Source organism: Pomacea canaliculata, linkage group LG14 (assembly GCF_003073045.1).
Source record: "Pomacea canaliculata isolate SZHN2017 linkage group LG14, ASM307304v1, whole genome shotgun sequence".
Classification (NCBI taxonomy): domain Eukaryota; kingdom Metazoa; phylum Mollusca; class Gastropoda; order Architaenioglossa; family Ampullariidae; genus Pomacea; species Pomacea canaliculata.
In genome coordinates, this window is record NC_037603.1 from 13,536,869 (window position 1) to 13,557,224 (window position 20,356).

A 20,356-nucleotide genomic window follows, 5' to 3' on the forward strand; every position below is an offset into this window, starting at 1 on the left:
ATTGTTTGCTAAAACGAGGCTTCCTGCTTAGTCCCATTCATTGTTAAGGCTCGCCGAGACTAACAGCGGAGAACTTAAGCGTTGGTCTCGGCAGACAGACAGCAGTCCACCTATAGACGTCCGTGGTCGCATGCTATCTGAATGTTGTCTAGACGCATCACCGATACAAATATTTGCCCACCGGAAGCCTCACGGCATGCTAACTTGTGTCGCCCATGTCGTGTAGCAAAGACAGGATAAAATTATAGATTGTGCTTGAAGAGAGAGGCAGGCACACGAGGCATCTGCCTAGGGCCCCGCACTTTTGATTAAAACCGTGGCGTGGAGGGCCCCGCCGCCCCCACATACTCTATGCCTCGGGCCCCGCGGGGGCTATTACGGGGCTGCTTGAAGATATCGCGACTCGCACACATAGGAAACATGATCAAAACTTATCAAAACGGTATGAGCACATCTTTCTTTTTAATTATTAAATTATTTTTAATAATTGCTAATAATAATTAATATTGCTTTCTAAATCCAACCATATTATCACGTTAGTTTCAAATTGTTTTTATTCCTCATCATCTTCACTGACGCGGCAACTCATAAGTCAAAGGTCATCTAGACGGTTTACCAAAAAAAAGTATTAAAAAGTTCGTCATTAATCATGTTTTGAAGTTTGGTATAATAATTAATGCTAGCACGTGTGCCACAGTTATACATTCTCTTCAAAAGAATTGAAAAGATTTTTTTAAAAAAAAGCTCGTCGCCAACAGGATTCGAACCTGTGCAGGAAAATCTCAATGGATTTCAAGTCCATCGCCTTAACCACTCGGCGACTGCATGAAAAAAAGGGAGCTAATAAAATTTGACATCAAATGAAATTTGTTTTAATATCTTCATTGTTATTCACACCATATGCAACACATGTGTACTTAGTCTAACCAACATAACGTGTGTAAGTACAGACAGCCTTGTACAGGAACCACGTTGTCAATGGCTTAATACTACTTATCTACACATCTACTAATATATCTGCTTGTCTGTTTAACTTCTTTGCTGTCTGGTATCGCATAAGAGTCAAGTTGCTTGGGCCTTAAACAAAGAAAACCAACACTAGTAGAACCACTAATGCAAAGTACAACACGAGCATTTGTAAGATGGATGGATACAACAAACGCCGGACCAAGTTGAAGCTTCTTGGCAAACCAGATGGTATCTTCCGGGTCTGAAACGGGAAGCGAACCCTGTCCATGGCGGTGAGAATAGACTGGCGGGCCCCTGACCATTGTCCAGGTCCCTGCAGGCGATAATGGGCGCCTAAGACTGGTCCAAAGAGGACTTTGAGTCCGAGCTTGGGGTCTGTTAAGAGAAGTCGCCCTGAAACACAATAAGCAAGACTCCATAATTAAGTTAAAATTATTTAAGCATTTCGTACAGCTCTCGTTTATGTTATTACAGACTCCAAACAATTTCATGTTAATCTTAGACAAACTCACAGCTGACACCTGTTTACTACATCAAATCTGTTGCTACACAGTAGAGATTTTTCTTCTAAATGTATTTGTTTTACATAAAATTTGCAGTCATTTCTTCGATTGATGATTTCAACAAGGTTGATGCCATTGTTCTCAGTTGGCAACCAAAATGATAAGCATTTGTGTCTGTGTAAAATTAGAAAACCTTGCAGAGAATATGCCAAGTAGTCTGACCCCACATCCAGTTAGATGTTGGCCGAAGTGCCTGGAATGCCTTGCACCTGTTTCTTTATACAGAGACCACCTTCGAAGACTTCACGGCTTGACTTAAAATTTACTCTTGAATACCTTCAGAAACTGTTAATCCCACCATCTGCTTGTTTCCTCCTCTGTTTTATATTTTTAACTGAGTTATTGTATTTATCTGCCTTTACACTCTGTAAAGATGTACTTACAAATGTTGGGCTTGCAGCCAATCACCTCAGCAAGTTCCTCCATGTAGGGAAACCATATCCCCTCGATAGTATGTCGCAGCGTGTCTGGGGAAATCTGAGCTCGTTTGTTTTCCATCTCTCGGATATCCTCTTTTATCTTTCTAGAGGTTGGTAACTTGATAACACCCTGCACAGTTATCAACGGTCTCTCTTGTATAATAAACTTGTACACAGAGCGGCATTTTTATTATCTAGCCTGTTGCCATGGTTCTAAAACACAGGTAGGCGATTTCTTTAAAAACAACATAAACCGCCATTCTACTCTTTACAAGTTAAGTGAGAGAAACATGGTCATCGACAGTCCTCTACCGTCATTGCGTAGACAGCCATCCTGCTCTGCAGCTCAAAGAAAGGCCAGAGGGCGCCATTGACGTTGAAGAAGCCGATGAAGGCCAGCGTCTGGTGCTCCAGGTCCGGAAGAAACACTCTCTTGTAAAGACGCATAACGTTCTCCTGGACGTCCAACACCTCATCAAGATAAACAAAAAGTTAATTATTATTTTGCTCTTCCTACCTGGCTGGAGAAGTTTATCTTGGATCACTTTATGAAGATGAATAGACATGTATGTCGAAAGAAAAAAAAAAACAATCTGAGTATGTGAAAATTGGTTTCCGCTTTCAGAAACAATCTTAAACAAGCAGATGAACTTATTGACCAAGTTAACAGGTAACAGCTCAGTTGTATGTCAGGTTGTACTAAATTGTCATTTTGTATTATAATTTTAATGAGTTTATTAATCAAACATGGCTCTTATTTTACTCCAGATTAAAAACACGCAAGAAATAAACTGATAGATGGACTTGGATGCTTCACCGGGACCACCAAAGTAAACTGTTCTTGTTATTTTTTGCTATTATTATTTTTCAAACATTATTTGTGTTTAAATAGCACACATATAGCTTTGTCTTATAATTATTATTTCATCTGCTAAGCTTTTATTTATTTTATACATCCTTATTATAATTTACTTGTTCTTATCTCTTTATATTCCTATTTAAAGGTCTTATAATTTATCAATAGATTCTTACTTGACCTTATTCGGTTTTTTTGGTTTAGGTATCGGAAAGAATACACAAGAACGAAACAGAGATTGAAAAAGGAGGTTTAAATTTAAATTTAAGTGTAAATAAAAGAGTAGCTTGCCTCTTTCTCTATGAAGGGGAAGCGGATGTGGTAGCCAGTCGCGAAGATTACAACATCAACATCCTCTACAGTCCCGTCAACGAACTCCACGCTGGACTCCGCGAAGCGCTTGATGTCATCTCGGATCCTCACCCTTCCACACAGGATTCTGTTGGCCAGATCGTCGCTGAGGAAACCGGAGATGCTGAAAGTAAACATGCAGATAAGACAGCGCCTCTTTTGACTACACTGACCTTTTTTTTATCTAAACATAGTAAGTTATAAAAAACAATTGGCCATAAAAATTAATTTGCCGTTTGATATAACCAAGCCACTAATTTTTTTTTTTTTTTTTTTTTTTGTTTAAACATATCTTCTCTGCCTTCTACATGCAGGTTAATAAGGTAGATAAAAGTTAACGATTCCGACAACCAAGCAGATTTAGTGAAGCTGGTATGCGGTCTGGACTATATATATATAGAAAGAGAGAGCACACCGGAAAGGGAGCTTGGAGTTGTGCCAGTGATATATATGAAGGGAGACACAATGTAACAGACTTTAGGATTACAAATATCGAGAGAATCTTTGCTAAGTTTTGCCCAAAATCGAGGATTATTTTAAAGATTAACTGTTACCCAGAACAACTGACCCCTTCGGTAGCGCCGTGCTTGTAAGTCCATACATGTCATGGTCCAGTCTGGCCCAGAAATAAGCGGCCAAAATGGCCTGAGACAAGGATTCGGGAAGCATCTTGTCCACGAGCCCGCCAATGCGAGTGTACATTTCAATGTCCCAAGGAATGCCCCGTGTCCCCTGTCGGGTCAAAACCCACGCCCCGCGCCGTGTGCTCATGATCACCTGGAAAACGATTACGTAATAGTCTAAAAATAGCCAAGACATTTTCTAATCCCTCAAAAGACTTCACACCTAAATTAATTTTAATTGGAATCGTGGAAGTAAGTAAAGTTTTACAATCAACGACACATTGTGAAGAAGGGGTGCTCCCCTAAGCCCTCTCACTCTCTGACAAACAGACAAGCATAAGGTATAAATGGTGGTTACAAGTCACGTGGCTATACCTCCTTTGAGAGGGACAATTCTGAAGCGATATCACCGCCGGAGTTGCCGAGGCCGACAACCAGAACTCGCTTGCCTGTGACGTCGCCCGGTCTGCGGTAATCGTGCGAGTGCAGAATCTGACCTTTGAACTCATTAAGACCCGGCAGTTTCGGAATGTGCTTTGCACCATGGTGTCCGGAGCACACCAACACGGCGTCAAACACCTCGGTCATCGTATCTCTGCTTTTCAGATTCTTACCTGCAAAGAATGAGACCTTTCGGTGTATTTTCTAATAAAAGAAACAGCTTGCAAGAAAAAAAATCCCGCATGCAGTTTACTTTCAAATACAGAGAGGATTAGAAAAAGAGAAAAAAAAAAGCAGACCGGTTAGAAGAAAGTCGAATGAACAAACAAGCTGACAGAAAGACAGAAGGAAACGTCCAGCATTTAGACATTTTTCTGATAGTACTTATCACTGTCCACTTCCCGGAGGTGACAAAGTCCGCCGCCCTTGTGACTTTCACCACTTCAGTGCTCAGACGAGTGAACTTGTCGAGTTTAAAGTTCAGAGCATATCTCTGGAGGTACTCGAGACCTTGCCGGTTGTGCATAAAATTTGGGAATTCCTGCGACAAAGTTTAGCACTTTTCCCAATTTTGCTCTATTCGTGCCTCAATTATCTTACTCATGTAAGTTATGAACAATACATTACTTAACTTAATGCTTTGAAAAAATAATGGAAGCAAAGACGACATTGCGATCAACATTGTCTTTTCTATTATAATTGCTGCTGATAGCTACGTCTGGAGAAAATGGACGAAGTTCCGGAACTTATAAAGATAGAGAAGAGTTTAATAACTTTCAACAATTGCCTGTTAGACAAGTATTATTTATTTATTTCTATTTATTTATTTTTAAGTTAGAAACGGACGTAAAATTGTCGTGAAACACCAAAATCAGACAGTAATCTCCCCTTGTCTTGCATACCTTAGGCATGGGGAAGTCACTGAAGGCCAAAATCTCCTTGCTGGTGTTCAGCATGGTCGAGGACATGCAGCAGGACAGGTTCTCCTCCACCTTCTCGTCGAAGACCCACAGTCCGCCCAGCGAGTCCCGCCGATCAAAGCACGTGGGTTCCAGACCCTCCTCCAGACACGTCTTCGTGGCCACCAGGCCCGCCGCACCTCCCCCGATGACAGCCACCCGCTTGGCCATGACGACCGACTACAAGACTTCTAGAAACTTGAATTACTGTAACCCTCCTTGAGATAAGAATGCAGAGAAAAGTATTAAGATGATGGGACAGACAGAGCAGCGAAATTGTGGTTTCCCATAAAAGTTGGGGACAGCAACAGCGGAAAATTGAGTTTTTAATTGGTAGGTAAAGCTGCATGGAAATTACCTTATTCAAACACACAACAGAGGTAGTTCTTTCAAAATTGTTGTTTTGGTTTAGTTTTAATGTCCTAATGTTGTTTTGAAATACAATGTATTATTATTATTATTATTATTATTATTATTATTATTATTATTATTATTATTATTATTATTATTATTATTATTATTATTATTATTATCATCATCATCATCATCATCATCATCATTATTATTATTATTATTATTATTATTATTATTATTATTATTATTAGTGGGTTCGGGTGGAGTGGCCAAGTACCCGTGCAAACAAAAATATAAATGCATGTAATAATCACGATCGTAAATAAAAACACAAGGACTTGTAGGCTTATATTATATTACCTGGCATCTTTCGCAGAAGGCTCATGTGTAAGTGTGATAGAATGTAAGTGTGAGTGTCTTGTATGGTATGCATGACTGCGAGTTATGTTTGTATATAAAGTAGCAAAAGATTCGAAGATGAAACAGAGAATTTTTTCTGCAGCTCAGACAATCTGTGATTTTGTTAGGTGACAAAATTTACTCTGGGTCATCAGATTAGTGCTGATGCTACTACTAGTAGTAAATAGAATAAAATGATCAACCTTTAAGGAACTCTTCTACCAAAAAGGCATTTTTATCATTCCGGGGTTCTGTCCCCTTCAAGGGCGTTGGTCGTCCATGAGATCCGGTGTCACATGCGGTGATGATAAGGCTGCTTTCACCCTGTTATTTAGATAGTTTCAGCAGCTAGGGCCATGTCAACAGATCTTTCCCGCAAAAAGTAACAACAGCTTGCTTAGTCTTTATTTATTATTTTATCACTTACACCAGTGATGCCCAAACTTTTTCGGCCTGTGGGCCATATCCATTTCAGACAGCCGTGTCGCGGGTCACTTCACCGCAAAAATACAAAAAGAAAAAAAAATAGAGCAGATACCATTTTTTATTAGAAACAAGTTGTACTTGCCATTAATTATGTAGTAATTAGTGGGATATTTGAAGTTGTTTTCCCGAAACCAACTTCTGAATGTCCGGCCTCATCGTAGAGACACCAAGTCGGAGCACTGAATCGAAATGTTCGTCCATCGAAAAAAAGATTGAGAGACGCCCCTATGTGGAGATAAATACTTCTTCCTTTTTTTTCGTTTCTTTAAAGTCTTCTTTTATTACTAACATGCCTATTTCCTGCACTGTGGGCAGAAGTTTCGCGGGCCGGATGGCACCGCGTCGTGGGCCGGATATGGCCCGCGGGCCGTAGGTTGTGCATCCCTGACTTACACCACTATCACCTCCCCTCAGACACAAAATAATGAAGGAGGTAATGTCACGTACACAGAACATAATACTAGTTCTTGTCTGGAGCTGTTGTTCGCACCTCAAGATAGGGCTTGTCCTATTTTCTGGTCCTTGGTCATTAACCCTAGTTCCTATCTACAAACGTTTTCTCACATTACTGTTTACACAGAAAGGAGAAGTACCTTTGTGAGTACGTCTGTGTGTGGGGTGGGGTTGGTGGGTGTTTATCTCGGATGGATTTGCCTCAGTAGTAAATTACAGATTATAAAAAAAAATAAAAAAAATAAAAAAAATTAAAAAATTACAGATTATAAACATGACAAGATACTCGTTTGTGCCCCGGATACCGTCCCAATCCAGCCGCGCTCTCAGCTTAGCCTCATTTACCTCTATGAGTGTGAAGTCCAGTGAATGAGAAACAAAAATCTTTGCTAGTATTTTATCAAAAGAACAGAGTGAGTTTAAATAAATAAATAGGTTGAAAGCGGTTACTGTCGCAGCTTGTCCCGAGAGGAGAGAATAGGGTGACAGCTATTAACAATTCTGTTCTCTCATACATTCATGTTCCAGTTTTTGGGATACGCACTCATGCATTAATAAGCAAAGAGTGATGCTAAACTATCACCATGCACTGATGTCCAAAATGTCTCACACCTTTGTATATATACATATTATTAAAATGCATGCCACACGTACATGCAAAGGTATTTACACTCTCACTGACACTAATGTCTACACTTGCATGCAGCTGCACTGCTGCACCACACGAAGACATGTTTGATAGAAATTTCAGTCGAGGTTTTGGGGGGCAGATGTGATGTCTGAATAATATTACAGAGTAAGCAGATAAGTGGAAGCTTGTTCACACAAACATAAAACACACACACACACTTTATTAGGTTTTTCAACATCATCAGGATAAAATGATGATGACACTAAGTAAACTTGGATATATTCATGGTTGTGTCGTCCTTACTTGTCTAAACTAATTAAAGACAGGTAATACTTGTACAATACGCTATACATAAAAACTAACAGAGATTATGGGGAGAAAGACAGAGAGAAACAAGCTAGGAAAGAAGTAGAGAACGAATGAGAGCGGACCTATAGCACCGCAATTTATCTTCCCCTGTACAGGAACCAATCGAGGAATTCCTTTTCCCAGGTGCCCTTTGATCTGGTTTCGTAACCCTGACAACCTTTCAGACCACGAGACATCTAAATGCGATGCAAATGCAGTTTGTCTGACCAAATTTTGCAGGACTTCTCCTGCAATCACATTCTTGGAAGTTTGCAGACTATGGTTTCTATATTTCGCTCCAGAGACTTTTATAAAGGAGAGTTCGTCTCATAGGCGATGTCAGTAATGGCCCGAAATTTTTTAAAATATTTACTTCGCTGACACAATTTCCAGATGCTGTATGTGGGTTGATGTGTAAATGAGAGAACAAGAAAGAGAAATGTACAATGGCCGACAGAACTGCAATTTCTGGTAGAAACAGTGTAGTGGTCCACAAATGGATTGAGAGCTAACAGATGTAGAAATTTTCAGCCTCTTGGTGTGAGCATGGGCGTTGGTGTCTGTGTGTGTGTGTGGAGGGGAAGGTGTGTGAGTGTGTTTGTGTGAAATTACCAGAGTATTCTCTGCGTTAGTGACCATAATAACTTCTAGAAGGCTCCACGAGAAGTGTACATGCACTACGTGTGCTTGAAATGACAACTGAGACAACACCTGATGTGATACCGAAGATTCAGGGTTAGTTCTCCAGTACTCAAGGAGAGGAAACTTTTTAAATTTTGCATTTCTGACATCGATGTCGTTTTACATTACACTGTGTAAGAGTTTATGGCTCCGTGCGTGCACGTGTGTGAGTGAGAAGACAAAGAACCAAGAGGACAACACGATAACATAGCAAGGACACTGTTAACAAAATAATGACATCTGATTACAGCCAAGTCACAGTGACCTGCAGACAGTCAATTTTGTCTGAACATGAGGTCATCCCCAGCAACCCAGACAGTTTCAATTACAATGATGGAAAAGTAGAATATTTAATATGTTTGTGTGGTCAAACACTCTCAGAACAATATTCAGATAACGCAGGTTACAGTCTAGTGGTCTCCTTAAAAAACTTCAACATAAAATTTAAGACAACGAGAAATATCTCGAGAATCTAGAACAATCAGCATCAGACTGTGGAGTAATTGTTTTAGTTCCATGTTCCTACTTGATTTAATAAATATTTGTTTACTAATGTATACTTTTGCGATCTTTTTTAGAACATGAATACTTGTACACACAGACGACACTAAACGTATTTCAGCTAGTGTCGGGTCACTTAGAATGGTTCGCTGTGATAATGTGATGATATGATGATGTGAGGATATGAGGATGTGATGATGTGATGATGTGAATGAGAAGGATGCTTTGTTTGCTTTTGGGTTTATTTGGGATTTATTTTGTTTTGTTTTGTTGTTTGTTTTTTTTTTTTTGTTGTTTTTGTTTTTTGTTTTTTTTTTTTTTTTTTTTTTTTGACGATGCAGTCCTGTGTTTTGCGCACGGTGAGACTTTATTTGGACTGTAGGGCGTCTAGGCGATTGTGAAGACAATGAAGTTCATGACTCGATGAAGTGGCCTGGGTTGTTCCCGGATCGAAAAGCATGCAGAAAGTTGCTCTGTTTACGTCAAAGAGAGACCACACGAACCAAACTTCCCGTTCCAACTTCTATACCTTGTAAATCGGACCCATGGCAGAAGGTTTGACTTCTACAAGAATCTACTGGTCGTAGACTATCATTCTAATTGCACTGAGGAAGCCTTGCTGATCTCAACCACATCTCAGAAAGCCATTCACCATATCAAGAGCATCGTCTCTCGACACGGAATTTCTGAGATAGTGGTACCTGACGATGCCCCCAAACCAGTTTCAAAGTAAACATTGAATCAGTTTGCCAGAAGCTACAATTTACAGCATGTCTCCATGTGACCAGCAAGCTAGTGGGAAGCTGTACAAACCGGCAAGTATTTGCTCAAGAAAGCTGCCGACACCTTTATGGCCACGTTAAGTTTACCGGTTGACGCGGGGGAAAGTCCAGAAATTCTAAATGGGGAGAAGACTAAGGGGTCTCGTTTAGATCATAATACCAAAACTGGTCATGTCAAACCAAATCACGAGAAATTCAAAGAAAAGAAAAAAGAAGCTGAAAGTAAAACAAAAGAACTTTGACAGAGGTCACAGTACCAGAAAGTCCTCAAAATTCAAACCTACTTGGATGGTCTGGTTCAGGCCACAACAAACACCTTGAGCCAGTACCAGACCACTCAGAGAAAGTACATAAATCCCAAGGAAAGCAAAGATGTAACAGTTAACCTCTGTTCCCAAGTGATCCACACTTTCGCACAACCAAAGTCCCAGCAACAGTTTTCCAGTTTGTTACCAGATGATCTCGGCAGATGACAGTCGGAAGCAGGGAAATATATTACAGTCCAGACTGACAGTACACATCAACTCCCGCTCTTTTCCAGACCATATATTGCCGGATTTAGGACCCAGGCAGACTTGACACAATTAACAATTTACCAGAATGGGGTCTTCTAAACATGTTCATTTAAAACGTAAACAGTTATACTCCTTTAATTGTAATTTATCCAATTAATTGCCCATTGCACTTTACAATAAGAGATGTGAAGTAACTGCTATAATTCCAGATCCCTATATGCTTTGATTCGCACTTGTTTGGTAGAACATGCTTGGGTTTCATAGCTGAAAGAAGTCAACTTGAAAGATTTTGAGTGATGGTATGTTTGTACACACGGATAAGCACGCCATACGTATTTCACAAAGCCAACGAGAGTAAAAGTCATGCATGTCACATAATATACCAGTCTATAAACTTTATGCAATATTCAAGTTGTGAAATATGCAATCTAGAATAATTTTAAGGCGTTGTTTATTGGACAATCTATATATCTTATGGTCTCAGGACGAAACTCGCATATAATTTTGTAAAAGATTTTAGTGACTATGTGCGCTAGAACAAAGTAATGTCTGACAATGATACTTTTCTTAAAAGGAAATACTAAAATCAAATGTACCTACACGATAATCAAGTTTTGGTATAAAAAATGTTCCAATCTGAGGGCGATTCTGCGTTTTATAAATAAATCATTTTTATTATTATTTTTGTCTTTTCAAAAATCCAATTCAGAAGAATATGAAAATGATTAAAACTGCCCTATACGGAAGACAAACATGTCTTGTACGGAATAACAGACCTAGAGATTATGTCAGTATTTCTCTCCAACACAGGCTGTTGGTGAAAGAAGATAACAACACGAAAAATAATAACGATAAAGATAATAATAATAATAAAGCCCGTATTTGTCTCGAAGAGAAGCTAATAATAAACGAAAAGAAAGAATTAAATACTAACATTTTCAGCATTCTCCGTTGTAGAAAAGATAATAACCTACCTTAACGAGTCTTGTACGTGGTTAGGGAACTTGGCTGCAATATGAGGAGCATATTATCTAGTCTGACTTTTATACAGAAAGGGGAAGTAACTCAAATTATCTTTCGTGGCTTGAAAGCATGATCAGGACAAAATCATGTGTCTGCCAAAGGAAAATTTAAAAAAAAAATTAAATGACAGTTTTATCAGATGACTTCGCTTTATGTAAATTTTCTTACTTTCATCCAGGCTTGACAACACAACAGACATTCGACGAACCTGAATGGAACGGGCAGTTCTGCATTCAAACGAAAACAGTTAAAGCTCAGTAATGCTGGGTGCAATGTTTTGTAAGTAAAACCTGCCCAATGACTGACTGACTGTATCCGAGTGTTGTCACAGGCAGGGTAACACCTGCCAGGGCCCAGGCTTGGCTTCATGACCACAGCACGTGCTGAACGTGACATGTGATCTACACGTGACTGACAGAGTGGCTGGTGTGATTGTGGTAATTAACTTCACCTTTTGAAAGTATCCTACATCGAGACTTCCGCTGTGAAGTTTCTAGATTATATAATCCAAGCGAAGAATCGGAGAAAACGCCGACACTCTTGAAGAAGGGAGGTAATCGTTGAATGAATCAAGCGTGATGAAGTAGGAGTGATCTCCCTTGTGCTGATCTGATCTGTCCGTCGATGCCTGCATTTCAGCATTATTATGTTAAATGTAGTATTTCGATCACAGAAAATTGTGGTTACCTCCACACTCTGCTAGTATTATTGTTGTTGTTAAATAGTATCCCTATATAAAAACACCAATTCCTATTCATTGTGTGACTAAATTATCTCACATTAGCTTGTACACGTAAAAAAATATGCAATAAAAAGATGTATCGTTCTTTATTTATGAAATAATAATTCATAATATTCATTCATCAGCAATAATTGATGTGATGTAAAAAAAATCAATCTCTCTAAAGTTTGTGTGTGTTAGAGAGAGACCTTAAATTGTAATAAATAATTTGTTATGGAAGCCAGATAAATGAAAAGACTGCTTGTTACAAGGACTATACAGTCATCAACAATAAATTGAAATTATAAGAAAACCAAATTTCCTGGTTATGGATCAAGCAATACTTTTGGATATAAACAAATCGCAAGAAAATGAATGTCTGTCTGTCAACTTCCAGTCTGTCATATTATGAAGTGAGTCTTACACTACAAAAACTAACACAAGAAGCATCAGGATGAAAAGGTACATAGCCAGGATCTGTAATGTCGATGGGTACAACAAACGACGCAAAAGTTCGATGCTTTGGGGCAGTCCCGACGGCACTTTCCGGGTGTTAAACGGGTAGTACACTCTGTCCATGACGGTTAGAATAGAATGGCGGGCTCCTGACCACTGTCCAGGTCCGTGCAGGCGATAATGGGCGCCGACGACTGGTCCAAAAAGGACTTTGAGTCCCAGTTTGGGGTCGGTCAGCAGAAGTCGCCCTGAAACAGACCATAGAATACTTTCCAAAAAAATAAAAACAAAAAAAAATTAAAAAAATAAATAAATAAATAATATGAGTGCTTCTCTGTGTTACCAGGATTTTCAAAACTCTATACCTATTGCTTTTAATTCTTTTAATCACAACATATTTTAGCTCCGAATTTATTTATTGACAAATATTAGTGTAAAAATACTTACAAACATTTGGCTTGCAGCCAATCACCTCAGCAAGTTCCTCCATGAAAGGAAACCAAGCCACTGCCACCGAATGTCTCAGAGAGTCTGGACAAATCTGGGTTCGTTTTTTCTCCATTTCTCGGATATCTTCTTTCATCTTTCTCCGACTTGGTAATTTAATTGCACCCTGCACCGTTTATAAAAGTAGGCTCAAAGTATTGCAATCTCAAAAATTGGGGAATATGTGGAGGAAGAAACATATGAATTGTTCTATTCCACACTCCGAGCTCTCAAAATATTGTTGGTGAAATAAAATTCTTACAGTCAGCGTGTAGACAGCCATCCTGCTCTGCAGCTCAAAGATTTGCCAAAGTGATCCACTGACATTGAAAAACCCGATGAAGGATAGAGTTTGGTGTTCCAGGTCCGGAAGAAAAACTCTTTTGTAGAGAGGCATAAGGTTGTCCTTGATGTCCACCCCCTTGACCAGACAAACGAAATTTCGCCGGTTAGACTGCTCTATCTTTAACAACACCAATCTGGTTTAAAATATTACTCCATGGCTTCTGTGTGAGGCTAACCGGATGGTAAGTGTCTGTGAAATGTCTATATTGGCATAACTGTTTTGACAATGCAAAGAGAGAGGTGAACAACACAAACATCAGGATTGTACATAAATATGTTTACTAAGTCACCCAGTTGGTGAGCTTCGACCACCTGTTCGAGGGTGGATCAGTGGACTCACGAGACGTCTCACCTCTTTCTCGTGATATTTTTTGCTGCGTGTTTCTCAAAAAAATTAATGAGGCTATTCACCTAGATTTTTAGATATTGGTGTCTTTCACTGGGAAACAAGGTGCATTTTACTAGACCTGTATGCAGTGGCGTAGGAAGATGTTCGGCGTTGGGGGGGGGGGGGGGCAAACTCCCTGCTGACAGTGAACGGCGTTCGCGCTCGCACATTACGTAAAAAAGGATGGGGGGTGGGGTACTGCACGCACGCACGTACACAGTGGTAGCATCACAACACGCTGCTTTATTGTTAAAAGGCAAAGCAGCATTAAATAAGAAAAAACAAATTAAAGAAGGACTCCCCGGCTAAAGCATTCACAAGAAATGTGATAAACGTTATAATCATATAAATCATATTAATCAAGGTTGGCAAGTCAGTGTTCCAAAAAAACTGCGTCTTCGGTGATTTCTATTAATGAACTCCATTGCAGATCAACCCTCTCTTTAAATACATGCATAATGAGACAGTTATTCAAGCGCGTTTGTGTCATGGAGCTTCTCAGGTATGTTTTTGTTCGTTTTAAGGCAGAAAAAACTGCGTTCTGCATACTGGCCAGGGTAGCCATCGGGTGGAAAAACAAAGGTAAAGATTAATTAAGCCTACTCACCCAACGGCTCGTGACACGCTTTGTTCTATCTCACAACAAACGCGGGGAAAATACGCTGGTTGCTGGAATCCCTCTTCTAGACACCACGCCAGTTCCAGCGACAGTACACACAGCACGTGGCAAACCCCCGACTACTCCCAGAGACGGGCACAGGTCTCTCCACCACCGCAAAAACTCTTCTATAGGCTCTTTCCCTACCCACAGGGCCCAGCGTCCGCGAGATAATCCACGTTACAAAGAGACACAGCCCCATACCTGAACTCGGTGTCCGCACACCGTGGGAAAATAGCCCCATCCACCCCAAAGAGAACCAAAGAGACCAGAGAGGAAGGGACGCAAGGCTACCGTATAATTAAGGGCCATAAACTGGCCAGACCACCGTGGCCAGGGGACGAAACTAGGGTGGAATGGCCGCAGGGCCATCCCCTTCCTCGCTCCGCTACCCGACGGTGCTGAGCAGCGATGCGACACGTTCTATGGCCATCTACCAAAACACGGACACATATATACAAACCAAACAGTATAACACAGATAACTTATGTTGAGTACCAGCCACAGTCGTTGATGATAAAAGAGTGCCCTTGTGTAGTTTTAGAAATGTTACTTATGCACTTCCCCCTGAGTCGTAGATAGCAATAATACCAGTCTCTCTGTCTCTAAAGAAAACTACCAATATAGGGACTCAGAGTCTTTGCCTTACTTAGGTGAAGTCAAAGCCGTCAATTCGCACTAAACCGTTGGTGTGTAGTAAGATGGAAGTCCTTGTGTTTCGCTAGCTTTTCACAAAGTGTAAGGGTTCCTGTCTGATTGGCAAGACTGCGGTATTGGTATGCAACTAATTCGTTACTGGCTTTCTGTGTTCCCGATGGCCAGTGCGGCCCCTTTGGTTGTAAGCGATAGCAGATAATTTTAGGGTGACAGCGAATGGGTGGGGATGTTTTATGTTGGTCAAACGAAAACCGCCAAAGAAAAGGCGTCGCATTATGGGGAGGGGGAGGGAGACACACTCGATGTACCGATGTACTGTCCGGCTGCTTTCTTCGCTCAGGCTTCAACACAGCCTGCAATTAGCATGGCAAACAAGACCAACGGACTGTCCCGATCTGATCGTCAGAGGTGTTAGAGCCTCCACTTGCCTCAGGGCCCGCTTTTGTGACGGTGATGACCGTCTCCTCTCTACGTTCCCCTACCTTTCTTCAGTTCTTTGCTCTTTGTGAGGAATTACGACTCAAATATTGGGGGGGCAAAAGGATATTCCTGCCCCCCCCTGTATTTTCCTTGGGGGGGCGGCTGCCCCCGCTGCCCCCCTGGTTCCTACGCCACTGGTATGTCGATTCTTGCATATTCTGGAGATGTTCATCGGGCAACTGTTTGACTGAGGGGACCAGTGTTTGTCAGTTTAATACGTTTCAAATATTGACATTCACTTTTAACTCAGATATAAAGGATCTAATATAAACCGTGAATAAAATTGTTGAACAAAAATGATGAACATCTATTGGGTTAGAATGCAAGGTAACTTAACTGTCGCTATTCATCAAATAATTTTCTGGGATTTTTTAAAATTTTCTGGGATTTTTCCTTAGCGCTAAAGTCGTTTGAAAATTTTATAGCAAATATAGTTTAATTTTATCTGATTATATTATTTACAGGAAAGCTACAATTCTGGACTAGACATGATTCAATCTGTGTTATTTTTTACGTCTGTTAGCAAAATGAAGGAACAAAAACTGAAGATGATGAAGTGTTTTTAAAAGGAAAATGAATGTGTAGCTTGCCTCTTTCTCTATGAAGGGGAAGCGGATGTGGTAGCCAGTCGCCAGGATGACAACGTCAACATCCTCTACAGTCCCGTCAACGAACTCCACGCTGGACTCCGCGAAGCGCTTGATGTCATCTCTGATGTGTACTCTTCCACACAGGATACGGTTGGCCAGGTCATCACTGAGGAAGCCAGATACTCTGAAAGCAAACACGAAAACTAAACAGTGCCCCTTCTCACCAAATAAAATAATTGTGTATTCGGTTATTAAAATCGAGTTCGCAATTTTTTTAGTTTTTTTTTTTTTTTTTTTTTTTGTTTGTCTTCATAGTATTAACGACTGCAATCACATGAGCCGTTTAAATCGTTTTCTGTGATCTATGTTCCTTTTAAATAATCATGAGACGTTTTTAATTCCTTTCTTTTTGTATGTATCTGTCATCTACGGAACTTAATAGCTAACAATCCGTTATTAAACTACTTAATTAAAAAGAACCGGGCTCTTATTTTTCAGAGTAATATCACTCAGCGCCGCTAACCCTTTTGGCATTGATGTAGTTGTGAGACTATACAGGTCGTGGTCAAGTTTGGCCATAAAACTGGCGGCTAAAAGCTTCTGAGATAAGGACAAGGGAAGAAGCTTGTCCACAAGACTACCAAAGCGAGTCAGCATCTCAATGTCCCAAGGCAGACCGCGGCTTCCTCTCCGCTCCATGACCCAGGCACCGCGGCGCGTGCTCAGCATCACCTGCAAAACAAAACAAAAATATCTTTACAAAAATATCTTTACAAAAATATCTTTACAGAAATATCTTTACAAAAATATCTTTACAAAAATATCTTTACAAAAATATCTTTACAAAAATATCTTTACAAAAATATCTTTACAAAAATATCTTTACAAAAATATCTTTACAAAAATATCTTTACAAAAATATCTTTACAAAAATATCTTTACAAAAATATCTTTACAAAAATATCTTTACAAAAATATCCTCCTGGTTTCATAAAATGTGATGTAAGTTTTAAAAATAGCCAGCCAGACTTTGAGAGACCGTTCCTTAAAAATTGTGATTTATTTAGTCGTAATTAGTCTAACATCTTTGAAAAAAATGAACATAGAACATTTTTTTTAAGAAACTTATTACATATTTGTTATTGTATGATTGCAGTCGTCATAATGGCAACAGCTGTATTTTTAGGGGAGAAACAGAAAGATATGGAATTATCACAAAATATGTGTCACATGGATTGGGGACAGCAGACGAGCAAATGATTCATTTGAGAGAAAAGGTATTCCGCAATGCCTGAGTTTTTTTCTAACATTAAAAGTGGCGAGTAGACAGAAATCTAATGGACTAGCATACAAGTGATATTTAGTAATACCTCCGTTGAAAGTCCAACTTCTGAAGCGATATCACCTCCGGAATTGCCGAGGCCCACGACGAGCACCCGTTTACCTGTTAAAGTCAGCGGCTTGCGATAGTCGTGGGAGTGCATAATCTGACCTTTGAACTCATCGAGTCCTGGTAGTTTCGGGATGTGCTTTTCAAGATGATGGCCGGAGCACACCATCACACCGTCAAACACCTCGGTCATTGTTTCTCCGTTTTTCAAATTCTTACCTGAGAAAACGGAAATTTCAGGAATTTCTTAAAAACGTTTTTCGTTTACAATATCTCATCTATAGCTTTTTATAACAGTTTTAAGGTAGGAGTCAGGAAATTTCCTTTTATTTGGAGGGAGTGAAAGGAAAAAGTAAATGTGTATATGTGTGAAGAAGGACAAGTGAAAGAGGTGAGAGAAGAATAAAAAAAGGACGATTATAGGACAGATGGAAGAAATCAAGAAATAGCATCAACATCAAACGAACACAAAAATAAATGGCAAAGAGCAGGTAATTAAAAGACTATTTCTGGTAGCACCAAAACTCTCAGTACTTGTCACTGTCCACCTTCCGGAGGTAAAAAAATCCTCCGCTCTCTTGATCATCACGACCTCTGTACTCAAGCGTGTGAACTTGTCGAGGTTAAAGTTCAGCGCGTAGCTCTGGAGGTATTCCTCGGCATGGCTGCTGCGAATGAAATTGGGAAATTTCTGCAGCAAAGAAGAAAAAAAAAGTAAAATAAAATAACTAAACAGCTGTGCTAATTTATTTCCAGAGTCATAAACTTTTATTAAATGAACAACACCGTTGTTTTTCTGTGCAGACGATAATCAGTAAACATGGGTCACCAATGCACCGTTCCCATGCTAAATTATTTGCACGATCAAAGCGTCAATTACTTATTTAAAATTTAAACTTATTGTAAGTTTTGTCTTTTCAGTATTGTCATGCCAAATGTAACATTTGTCTGATCTAGTGGTAGACTTCCAAAGTTATAAAGTTGTAACAGTGAAAGTACGGCTATCAAAAACAGAATAGAACTTGGCTACCTTAGGCATTGGGAAATCGCTGAAAGCTATAATCTCCTTGCTGGTGTTCATCGTGGTCGTCCACATACAGTTGGACAGGTTGTCCTGCACCTTCTCGTCAAACACCCACAGTCCACCCAGCGAGTCCCGCCGATCAAAGCACGTGGGTTCCAGACCCTCCTCCAGACACGTCTTCGTGGCCACCAGGCCCGCCGCACCTCCCCCGATGACAGCCACCCGCTTGACCATGATGCTGGGTAGGTCAGCCTTAGTGCAGTGCCTTCAGAAGATCCAAAACGGTCCCTAAACCTGCGCTGTGATATCTGGAGAGTTGAGAAGGAAGAACAAAAATCTTACACGAAGTGACGTGGCTGACAAGGCTGGTATCTGGCATCCAAGTATACCACAGATATTTACATTCTGGTCTTGGAGTCTATTTGCTATTTCAGTACCTTGGCCTCAGTTTGGAAGCATTGTGAAATACGCAGCATTGTTTATTCAATATCCAGTTTAGCTTTATTAATCTCAGTCATCGCGATTGGAAACAAGTTGTCAGAAAGAGGTGAGGATGGTATGATGGCATCTGTCTGACGAAAAGCAGAAATTAAACGAAAAATATGAATTACAAGGTGGTCCAGGGACGTATCGGTGCGTTAAACCCTCAGTGAGATTGCATTCATTTGTTCTGAGAAATGTGTTATTGTGCTTATTACGACAATGCTTAATGTTATGTTCATTATCCAGAGCGACGAAGCCCTCCTTTTGAACCCGTTAATTACGTCAGACACGTTGTAGGACACTGATATTCTGCTGTAATCGTTGCTAGGGAAGATTAACATGTAACTTGTCACCTCATGTATGACTGAAACGGATAAAACAATAATATAAGTATACATGCATATTGTGTTTCCCCAACACATTCACACACGCGCGAACGAACAGGCAGCTGTGCCAGGGATGATGGAGTCTACTAAATAAGACATAGTTCCTGTAGCTCTTGCTATTACTATAGTTATTAGCTATTCCCTATTCCTATTAACTGCTGTAATTAATATTGATATCAATTATTTTTCGCAATTATATAGTGTGTGTGGTGTGTGTTTGTTTGTGTTCGTTTGTATTTGTGTGTGTGTGTGTTTGTCTCTGTGTGTGTTTGTGTGGTGTGTGTTTGTGTGTGTTAGTGTGTGTGTGGGATGTACGTATAAGAATAATAGTTACAAATGAACCAATATCGCAGTTCACAATGACCTGTGTTTCCAGTAGTTTTCCACAAATATCGCCGATCGCAACAACTAACTATTGCAAGTACTTCAAACTTCGCTACTTCAAGCTCCCTGTTCACGAAAAAAAAAATCCGCTAATTTAGCAACTTCTGTTCAACACAGACTTAAACCATCAGTGTAGATAACAAAGTAGAGGACCAGGAAACGGTTAAGAGCATTCAGTAGCCAAGACCATTAATACTATTTTGACAGTCGCCACGTTGTTAAAGAGAGATCACAAAACTTGTTAGCAAACCCCCGTTAAGTCAAACTTCCAACAAGTCCATGAAACATCTTGCAGAAGGTCGAAACGGTCCGACCTGACCTGACTCACCGTGAGTCTCAGATGAGGTGACCTGAGAGATAGGACACCTTAAACCCTTGTGTCGGGAAACCTTATAGTCACCATGAAGTACATAGACTATGTCGCAGTATAGGGGTCTCATTAAAAATGTAATAATTTAAAGACAACATGTCTAGAGGCTACAAAAATTAATTAACTAGCATCAGACCAAAAAAAGGTCCGACAGTTACAATTCAAATATTGTTTGTTTCATTTT

At 40.0% G+C, this 20,356-nt stretch overlaps 2 protein-coding genes across 2 annotated transcripts; both read right to left on the reverse strand.

The window, feature by feature from the left end:
• Window positions 1-757: 757 nt before the first annotated feature.
• LOC112555134 (dimethylaniline monooxygenase [N-oxide-forming] 5-like) lies at window positions 758-6,331 on the reverse strand. Its single transcript, XM_025223356.1, has 9 exons — window positions 6,138-6,331; window positions 5,125-5,399; window positions 4,607-4,763; window positions 4,157-4,395; window positions 3,727-3,935; window positions 3,099-3,282; window positions 2,264-2,422; window positions 1,916-2,081; window positions 758-1,362 (listed from the first exon to the last, which is right to left on the reverse strand). The coding sequence occupies exons 2-9, from the start codon at window positions 5,350-5,352 to the stop codon at window positions 1,079-1,081; spliced, it is 1,626 nt and encodes a 541-aa protein (XP_025079141.1). The 5' UTR covers window positions 5,353-5,399; window positions 6,138-6,331; the 3' UTR covers window positions 758-1,078.
• A 5,852-nt stretch (window positions 6,332-12,183) lies between these two features.
• Window positions 12,184-19,576, reverse strand: LOC112555132 (dimethylaniline monooxygenase [N-oxide-forming] 5-like). Its single transcript, XM_025223355.1, has 8 exons — window positions 18,556-19,576; window positions 18,060-18,216; window positions 17,506-17,744; window positions 16,659-16,867; window positions 16,136-16,319; window positions 13,280-13,438; window positions 12,979-13,144; window positions 12,184-12,779 (listed from the first exon to the last, which is right to left on the reverse strand). The coding sequence occupies exons 1-8, from the start codon at window positions 18,781-18,783 to the stop codon at window positions 12,496-12,498; spliced, it is 1,626 nt and encodes a 541-aa protein (XP_025079140.1). The 5' UTR covers window positions 18,784-19,576; the 3' UTR covers window positions 12,184-12,495.
• Window positions 19,577-20,356: the final 780 nt, after the last annotated feature.

Coding starts and splice junctions, on each gene's coding strand:
- LOC112555134 (XM_025223356.1), bottom strand. CDS start 5,352: ATGGCCAAGCGGGTGGCTGTCATCGGGGGAGGTGCGGCGGGCCTGGTG. Junction 4,764..5,124: donor GTGACTTCCCCATGCCTAAG/GTATGCAAGACA, acceptor ACTTTGTCGCAG/GAATTCCCAAATTTTATGCA. Junction 3,283..3,726: donor AGCACGGCGCTACCGAAGGG/GTCAGTTGTTCT, acceptor GTTTACTTTCAG/CATCTCCGGTTTCCTCAGCG.
- LOC112555132 (XM_025223355.1), bottom strand. CDS start 18,783: ATGGTCAAGCGGGTGGCTGTCATCGGGGGAGGTGCGGCGGGCCTGGTG. Junction 17,745..18,059: donor CGGAAGGTGGACAGTGACAA/GTACTGAGAGTT, acceptor CCGTTTTCTCAG/GTAAGAATTTGAAAAACGGA. Junction 13,145..13,279: donor TGGCTGTCTACACGCTGACT/GTAAGAATTTTA, acceptor TAAACGGTGCAG/GGTGCAATTAAATTACCAAG.